The sequence below is a fragment of the Dioscorea cayenensis genome, unplaced genomic scaffold (assembly GCF_009730915.1).
Source record: "Dioscorea cayenensis subsp. rotundata cultivar TDr96_F1 unplaced genomic scaffold, TDr96_F1_v2_PseudoChromosome.rev07_lg8_w22 25.fasta BLBR01000075.1, whole genome shotgun sequence".
NCBI classification, from domain to species: domain Eukaryota; kingdom Viridiplantae; phylum Streptophyta; class Magnoliopsida; order Dioscoreales; family Dioscoreaceae; genus Dioscorea; species Dioscorea cayenensis.
The window spans coordinates 1-9,022 of record NW_024086466.1 but is presented as its reverse complement, the minus strand read 5'-3'; the positions used below and the strand labels follow the sequence as shown (position 1 = coordinate 9,022).

The following is a 9,022-nucleotide window of genomic DNA, read 5'->3' as shown; positions in this document are numbered from 1 at the left end:
AGTGGAGACTGCTTAATATTGAAAAATTGATCTCGATTGTGTTATATATATCTGCGAATTCGATCACATCAAATTGCAGATAATATGCAAGTGCTTCCTGGTTTTGAAGAAATGGCGCAAGAGAATGTGGGCCAAATAATACCAAAAAAATAATTCTTTTGACCCTACAAACGCACGGTATAAGAGATGCATGTGCTACCATCCTTAACGTGTGAATATTGAATAAAACTAAAATAAAATTATTTTTCAACAAGATTCGTCTTTTTCCCTTTTTATTTGATAATATAATAAAGTAATTGCATTTGTCTCATTTATTTTAATTTCAACAAAATAAAACTTACTAAGCTAGTACAATAAATGGCCCAAAAAAAATGATTATTTTAGCGACTGAATAATTAAGCTATTTGATTTTCATACATGAGATTGAGGGTTTAACTCTTACGTTTTATATGGCTCAACTCTCAAGTATAAACAAGATAGGTTGATGTGGTGGTTTATCTACATTGTAAAAAATAAATAAATCCAAGATGTACTACTTTTACTCTATACAAATAATGCATCAAGGATACATATATGGACATATATATATATAATTTTAAATAAAAAAGAAACTGAGTTAGTTTACAGTTGGAACAAGAGCCAACTCTACCTCCTCCATCCACTCACCAAACCTACTCTCAAAACATACACCTTTATGATTATTCCTCTTCCCACCAAAATAACTCACACAAATTTTTAACCCAACCCGCCACGTCATCACCCTGCCCTCCATCTCCCTCCCGACCCGCCAAGTCACCCCTTCCGCCACCTCATCTCTCCCCACAACCAACCCCTTCCGGGACCCACCAATACACGCCACGTCATCCCTGTCGCACGCCACCCCCTCGTACACCCCGGCGCACCCATCCGCTTCCTGCTCCCACTTCCACCTCCTCACACGCTCCCGCTCGCACGTGCGGGCCTTGACTCGTAGCTCCGGCCCACCTTTCCCAACCCGGCCCTTCGCTGTTCGAGTCGACTGGATCTCTCTCTCCTCATTACTGGTGGACCGTCCCAAACTCGGCCCAGTAACATAACCCAACCCAAGCTCCGGGCCCACCAACACTCTAACCCGTGTCGGCACATGCCGGGCCTCAATCTCCACGTCATCGTCCTCCTTATACCCTAACCTAACTACGTGGACTCTTATATTATCGACACGTACCTCAATCCTGATAAACCGTGGGTCCCGCGTACAGATGGCGTATTCCAATTGGACGACAGCTTCCAGTTGTTGGTGGGCCAGGGTGTAGCGGATAGCGGAATCCTCGGCATGGACGGCACTGCCGAGCCTTTGCATGGCGGAGACTGGCACGTAGGCTTTGAGAACCAGAAGGCCGTGGGAGTCGGCGGCGTAGGAGAGGCCCCGGAGGTGGCGAGGAAGCGGGGGCGCTCCGCCGCGTTGGAGCTCAAGGAGGACTAGCCACTTGGCAAGCACGTACCCGAGAGAGCGCATGAAGCGGAGCTCCCAGTCCGGGCCGAGAGCTGAGAGGAAAGCACCGGCGGCTTGCTTGCATGCAAGCGCCGCGTCGAGAGTGAGTGCGTCGAGGTTTTGGAAAAGAAGGAAGCCGGCTTCTGCCGGGGCGTCGCGCGCGCAGAGCCAGAAAAGGCGGCAAAGAAGGATAAGGTTGAGAAAGGCTGGAGCTTCGTTGGGGATGGACAGAGCTGAGGAGATGGTTTGGTGGTGGAGGTTTGGAGGAGAAGGGAGGGGAGGTGAAGGTGATAGAAAGATGACTTCTTTGAGGAGTTGGAGGAGGAGAGGGGGGATGGGGGCGGAGAGAGGACAAGGGTTGGAGAGCCAGAGAGTTTTGTTAGGGTTTGAGGGGTGGAAGCCGTGGAGGATGATGGAGAAGGTGACAAGAGTTTCAGTGTTGGAGCCGGCGGTGCGGTCAGCTTTGAGAAGGATGGACTTGGTTGAGGAGTTTGCAAGGGTGAGTGTGAGAGATGGTTCGGATGGTGGCCAGTCAGTGGAGAATGGTAGGTTTGTTAGCCATGACCATATGTTGTCCATTTGCTTCTCTTTGTTTTGTTATCTCTATAGTCCAGAGAGTAGTGGGAGAAGGAGAGAGGAGAAGATGATATAAGGTGGGGAGAGAGATGGGTGGTGGAGACTGGAGATGACGAGGGTGCATGGTGACTGGTTTGGTGTGTGGTTTTGAATGTCTGAAGAGAGTGAAAGGGAGATGGATTTTGTCTCTGGTTTTGATGGAGTCCACGTTAGGGTTGTGGAACGTAGTTTCTGTTGGAGCCTCATGAGGTTTTGAAGGATTTTTCTTTGTTAATTGTGGGCTGTGGAATTATATATATATATATATATATATGGTGGTCAAGAGTTTAAGAAGGATGAGAAATGATCGATGATGTTCTAGACTAATGAGATGATGGGGCTTTGAATGTGGATTTTGGTCCACCCGTGTGTTTGGTTTTGTGATTGTCCACGCGTGCTCCACACGTGATGTATCAGTGAAGCAATTATCCAAATAAAAAAGTAATTTATAGTGAATTTTTATTGAATTTATGGTTTATGGTGGTGTTTGGGAGAAATGTTATTTTAAACAATCCACCAATTTTTGCCGTGGGAAATTTTTAATAAGGTCCAGATGTTTATTTTTTATTTTCTCTCTTTATCCTTTTTAGACAAAATTATTAGTTCCATACAATATCTGGCTTTTTTTTAAAATATTGCTTTTTTTTAAATTAATTACTAAAATAGGTATTTTTAGAATTATTTACGAAATTAGGCATTTTTATTTTTTTAATATTAAATTTTAAATTTTTTTAATAGTTGTGGGTTCCACTGGTTTTTAATATTAAAATTTTTATTTTTTTAAAAAAATTGGCAGGGTCCCAATAGTTTTTTTAATATTAAAATTTATTTTTTTAAAACCCGAGATGGGTCCTACTTAGTTTTTTTAAATTAAAAAAAATAATTTTCTGATTAAAAGCCCTTATCATTTCATATAATTTTTTTACTACTAGTTTTATTACAAACTCTACTTTCACTAATCCTAATGGATAAAAAAATTATGGGTAATATTCGGTTAAAAAAATTTAAAAGATAAAAAAATTATTGTGGTTAAAAATTTTTTTTATACATTAGAATTAAAAATTATCTCCAATAATACATAAAAAAATTAAAAATTATCTCGATATTAGAATAATCAAAGATGTAATTGTTAGGGTAGGTGGAGAGTATTATTGGGGGTTGATGGGATGAATTATTGGTGGCAAGTGGCACCTACCCCATTCACAAGAGCTATTAGATCAAATTCATCATAACCATCCATTTGTTAGGTGGAGGCCTAAAAATTATCTCATAGTAAAAGATGTAATTATTAGGGGTAGGGTGGAGAGTATTATCGGAGGGTTGATGAGTGAATTATTGGTGGCAGAATAGACCTCACCCCATTCATAAGAGCCAGTTGGATCAAATTGATCATGTAACGATCCATTTGTTAGGGTGGGGCCTATATAAACCGGTCCCAAAGTCTCTTTTTGTGAAAATCATGACGATATTAGTATGAAAAGATCCATAAATATTGGAGATAATTTTTAATTTTTTTATGTATTATTGGAGATAATTTTAATTTAATGTATATAAAAAAATTTTTAACCACGATAATTTTTTTATCTTTTAAATTTTTTTAACCGAATATTACCCATAATTTTTTTATCTCATAGGATTAGTGAAAGTAGAGTTTGGGAATAAAACTAGTAGTAAAACATTTTATGAAATGATAAAGGGTTTTTAGTGTAAAATTGCTTTTTAATTTAAAAAAATAGTAGGGACCCATCTCAGTTTTAAAAAAATAAATTTTAATATTAAAAAACTAGTGGGACCTGCCGATTTTTTAAAAAAATAAAATTTTAATATTAAAAAACCAGTGGAACCCACAACTATTAAAAAAATTTAAAATTTAATATTAAAAAAATAAAAATGCCTAATTTGGTAAATAATTCTAAAAATACCTATTTTAGTAATTAATTTTAAAAAAAGCAATATATAAAAAAAAGCCTACAATATCTTCCCAAATCATTCTAATTTTTATATTAATTAATATTAATAACTTAGACACGGTTTTTAAGTTAATGTGGACAAGTCATGTGATTAAGAAAAAAATTACTATTTTTCTAATATGATGGGTATACCTTTTTTTATCATTATATTTATTTTTATAAATCTTTATAATCTTTATATTACTAGTAAAAAATATAATACCTTGTTTTATTGTTGTCTTCTCTATTATTTGTCCTAACTCTTTATCTTATAACAAAACTTTTTGAGCTTTCATATTGTTAATTAGCATATCTTTTAGTGTATCACTAAATATTTAAATATTTTGTTTTAAGGTTGGTGATTGAATTCTTAGTTGCAGGATTGCGTCACATATATGGTTTGTTAAAAACAATTTGGTTTGAAAGCCCAACCTTTTACTTGACGCCAATTTTCTCCAATATTTTGTCGCTATATTTTTACTGTGGAAAATGGCCCGACCGGCAAGCTAGCTCCTAGCTCTTGTTTTATAGGTGCATCAGGGTTCATTCATATGTTATGTATCTTGTTTTAACTTATTAGTTTTACCATTTTTTTTTTTCTTTGTGGTTTTTGAATCTTCCCCTTGAATTGTTATCTACCAATTGTTAGAGCCATCCGCTTGATGTATTTCTCATGCTTGAATAGATTTCCTTACTGTGCATTGCCAAGCTTGGTAGATGTCATTTATGATTTTTGATCTTTATGATCCTATACCCCTCTTAATTGAAATGTGAGTCTGTTGTTTATTTATTTATTTTTTAATAAAATGAATAAATTACAGATTTATTAAAGCAACCAAACAAAACAAAACAACAGGCGAACAAACACAACAAAGAAAACAAAATGTTACTTACTTGTCCCTGCATGAACTAATTTTTATTATGTTTTTATTTATGCTTATTTCTATGAATATATAAATATGCTTCTATTGTTGCCCAAAATACAACTATGAATTTATTGGGGGCCTTGAACTTGTAAAACTTCTAGCTTAGAGGTCGAACAAAAGGAGTTGGAGTCTTTTCCTTCTTTAGATGCCAAGACCTATTACAGTGTGGGAAGTGTTCCCCACAAACACTCCGATGGCTAAGTCAGTAGAGAATAAACGTTCGTCTTCCTTTGATCTTTTTTCCCGAAGTCCTCCTTTGTGTTTAAATGAGTGAGGCTATTTATAGATGTATGCTTACAGTTACGTAAACAATATTTCACGTGTTCAAGATCGTGGGTGCAAAAGGAGATAGTGGGTGTGATGTGAAAAGTGGGGTACTACGTGGGTTTGAATTAGTCCACATCAGCTTCACTTCCAACTGCTACAAAAAAACATGATGAGAATTTCATTTAGATAACTTCTAACAAGATGTTTATTGTCTTTCATGTCTTATTATACCTAATGACAAATGTTGAAATTGTCACACCTTGAGCTCAGCTAGTCAGACCCGGTGCATCGATAAATGACCACACGTACACCCATAGTGCATAGCACAATAGGCATGCAAGGCCTCAGAACCTATTATAAAATAGAACATACAATCTAACAATACTATAAGTTTCAAAAGTTAAGTTTCGTAATATACAAAACTTCTAGAATATAGATCTAAGTTTCCAAAACAGACAAAGATTTGATCTCAACTAGACCAGGGGCAGGTCTGCTACTTGCTCACTTTGGTAAGTTATTAACTCCGGATCTTAAAAAAAAAATCAACAACCAGATTATGAGCTTGACAACCCAGTAAGTAACCCACTAAAAACATTGGGATCATGTGAAATTTCAAGAATTCAAAAACAGAAGCAAATCACATTAGATATACAAATATTTATCAAAATATAGTTCACAAAATCAAAGCAATTCAACAAAAATACAATTTAATAACAGCCAAAAATATATGTCTCTAGATCACTATGGAGAAAATAAAATATCAGAGATCATTTCTTTACCCTCGGTGACCTGAGCTAGAATATCAGAGCTCATATGTTTATACTCGGTGACTCGTGCCAGAATATCAAAAGCCGTGATCAGAGTCAAAGGTTCATGTCAACATGGTCAGTGTTTAAACCTCAGTGACGGGGTTATTGCCTAGTTAATTGGAGACTAAACGGATTTTTGTCAAAATAAGTTTGTTATCCGAAAACCAAATAGAATATCAAAATTTCAGACAAGTTAGAATTTGTAGAATAATTTGCCAAGCAAAAATATCAACATATCCATGATCCCATTTCTTTTATAGCAAAAATAATTCGGTTATATTCAAAATAATTAACAACCTTAATATATCAAAGATTAACTGATAGTTCCGGTGGGTGGTGTGATGTGCTAAGTCACTCAAAAACTCACTCAAGGATTAAACATACACACACAATCAAAATAAGAGAAAGGAGACAAGCAAATTGGTAACTCAATTCGGCACAACCTTGTCTACATCTGGGGGGACAGGCCCGAAAAAACAATCCACTAAAAGAGATTTAAGAACAAGGAGTACAACATTCTCTTACTCTCTCAACATAAAGAATACCCACTCTAGATTGCCCAACGACCACTCACTCAACTCTCACCGAAGAGTCTCTCACTGGTTGGCTCGTCCTAAATCTTCAAGCAAGATCTCTTATATAGACACACCGATGTTTAATAAAATTACCTCTTTTAAAATTCTTCTCGGTTTCCTAACTTGGACACATTCCAAAGTTAGATGTTGCAACACCCAGTTGCAACATGGCCCACCTTACTGAACATGATTGAGTTCTAGCCAAATGCAACCGAATATATGACCTTCAACCTCACGGTTCCTTCAGCCCGCCTCGTAGCAGTTAACTTGACCCGAGCTTCTCCTGCCTGCAACTGCTTCCTTCCTCTCGTCACTTCAGTAGGTCTCCCTCTCCCGAGGGACGTGCCCACCAAGGCACACATAACCATCTCACCAAAAATGGTCACCGAAGATCTCCTGATCTTCTTTCCAAACTTGGCCCAAGTTTGGTCTTTCCAAATGATCTTCATTTGACTCATGAAAATATAGTTACTAAACTTGATCTCATCTTCATCCAAGTTTAGCCTTCAATATCTTCAAGCATGATCTCTAATCATCCATGCTTGGATCGTCAAGTCTCTAATCATATCTCTCGCAATCTTTAAACAATCTCCACACATGACTAGCCTCCTTGAATAGTTCCGCCCATAGATAGCTCTTGGATCTTCCTTCAATTTGAGTTGCTAAATATGGTTTTGATAATCTTCTTAGCTTGTCCTTATTTTATTTAGTTTGTGTCTTTAAAGACCTTCACACTAAACTAAAAATGTTTTTGCCTTCTTTAATTTGTGTCTTCAAATGGCTCTTACACAATCTCCATGATCTTCTCTTCTTATTAATGATAGGATATTCCTCTCTCTCTTTAAAATAGATATTTCTAAAAAGGAGCTCTATCAAAGATATGATTTATCATCCCGGATCTTACCGACGATAGACAAACATTCTTTAAATAAAACTTGCCTTTCTTGAAGAGATCCTTTAGATTTGATGTACTTTCCAAAAATAGTTTAACATCACATGACTTTCTTAAGAGGAATATCTTCTAAATAAAATCTCCACCTTGATCTTCATATCCCTTGAAGCTTCATTAATATTTCGCTACGTCATCATCCTAGTCACCTCTTCCTTTGGTGGGCCATCACATGTCATGTCACCTTCCTCTTGCCATGTCACTACTTGGCTTGTCATATAATCCCAATCCATGTCAATAGACTTAACATTAACAAATATAATAAAATGTGGGAATTTAAGTTTCGGAGAAAGAGAAATAATTCAAAATTTTAATATATATATATAATAACGGAAATGAATTAAAACCAAACAAAAGATTTACGCAACCTTTTAAAAAAACAAGGAATTTAATAAAATAAAATAATAATTCACAATTGTTAGTAATCAGAATATATGTATACATATATACATTTATATGTGATGTTATTTACATGATTAATGCCCAAAACAAACCGAATTTTAAGGCAAATCAAGTTATTCCATTATGCCCTAAAATTAGGAAGTAACCTATTAATTTCGCCAACAATATGAATTTTACAAAAATCATGGGTTTGCAAGAAAGATTTCACAATTGTACAAATAGGGGTGACAAAAATCAGTCCAGACAAACTTGTGTCCAGACCCAGTCTAGTTTTAAGTCCGAACAAACGTAACATGTCCAAACCTGGTATTTTCTAAACCAGGTTGTCCAGATGTCCAAATTTGTCTGGATTTTATAAGCTACTTTTAAGTTCATTCAAATATTAAATTATAAAAGAATAATTTAATTCATATTAAATGCAAAAAAAACAACTACAACAATTCAAAACCCAACTCAAATCATACAAAATCTAAATCTTATGAGGAAAAACAATGTATGTTTGAAGTTTTTAAAAGATTGGGCTTAAGCAAATGGCCTAAAATTGTGGGCTTTTAAAATTTTAAGGGGTAAAAGGGCCCAGTTGTCCAAGTTTTCATATCCGGGCCAGACCCAGATTTAAATCCAGACAACCAAGCCATGTCCGGATCCGATCCGCATTTGCAAAACTTATGTTCAAACCCTTTTTATTTCGGGTCAGATAAAACTGGGTTGGCGGGTCCGGACAAACTATTGTCATCCCTAGGTACAAATGTAAAAGATCAAACTATCACTCTACTCTCCCAAATATGGATCTTGTGAGGGTACAATAGCAATTATCCACTCTAAGGGCATATGAGCATTTGCATAATGACCATTGAGTACTAAATCCCTCATAACTTTACATATACTTTTCCTAATCACAAATTTTAATATTCTGAGAAACCTAGACACCTAAGACTATAACATATCCAAAATTTACATTATTTACAAAACAACTCAAATTATAAGATTCATTGGAATCTTCAACTATTTTCGCAGAATTGTAATTCAGGAAAACCCTCATAAAACATGAAGTGTCTC

The 9,022-nt window shown here is 35.9% G+C and overlaps 1 protein-coding gene across 1 annotated transcript; it reads right to left on the bottom strand.

Annotated features, from left to right (window-relative positions):
• Positions 1–423: 423 nt before the first annotated feature.
• LOC120253396 lies at positions 424–2,314 on the bottom strand. The gene has a single exon (XM_039261736.1). The coding sequence runs from the start codon at positions 2,048–2,050 to the stop codon at positions 617–619; it is 1,434 nt and encodes a 477-aa protein (XP_039117670.1). The 5' UTR covers positions 2,051–2,314; the 3' UTR covers positions 424–616.
• Between the last annotated feature and the right edge of the window lie 6,708 nt (positions 2,315–9,022).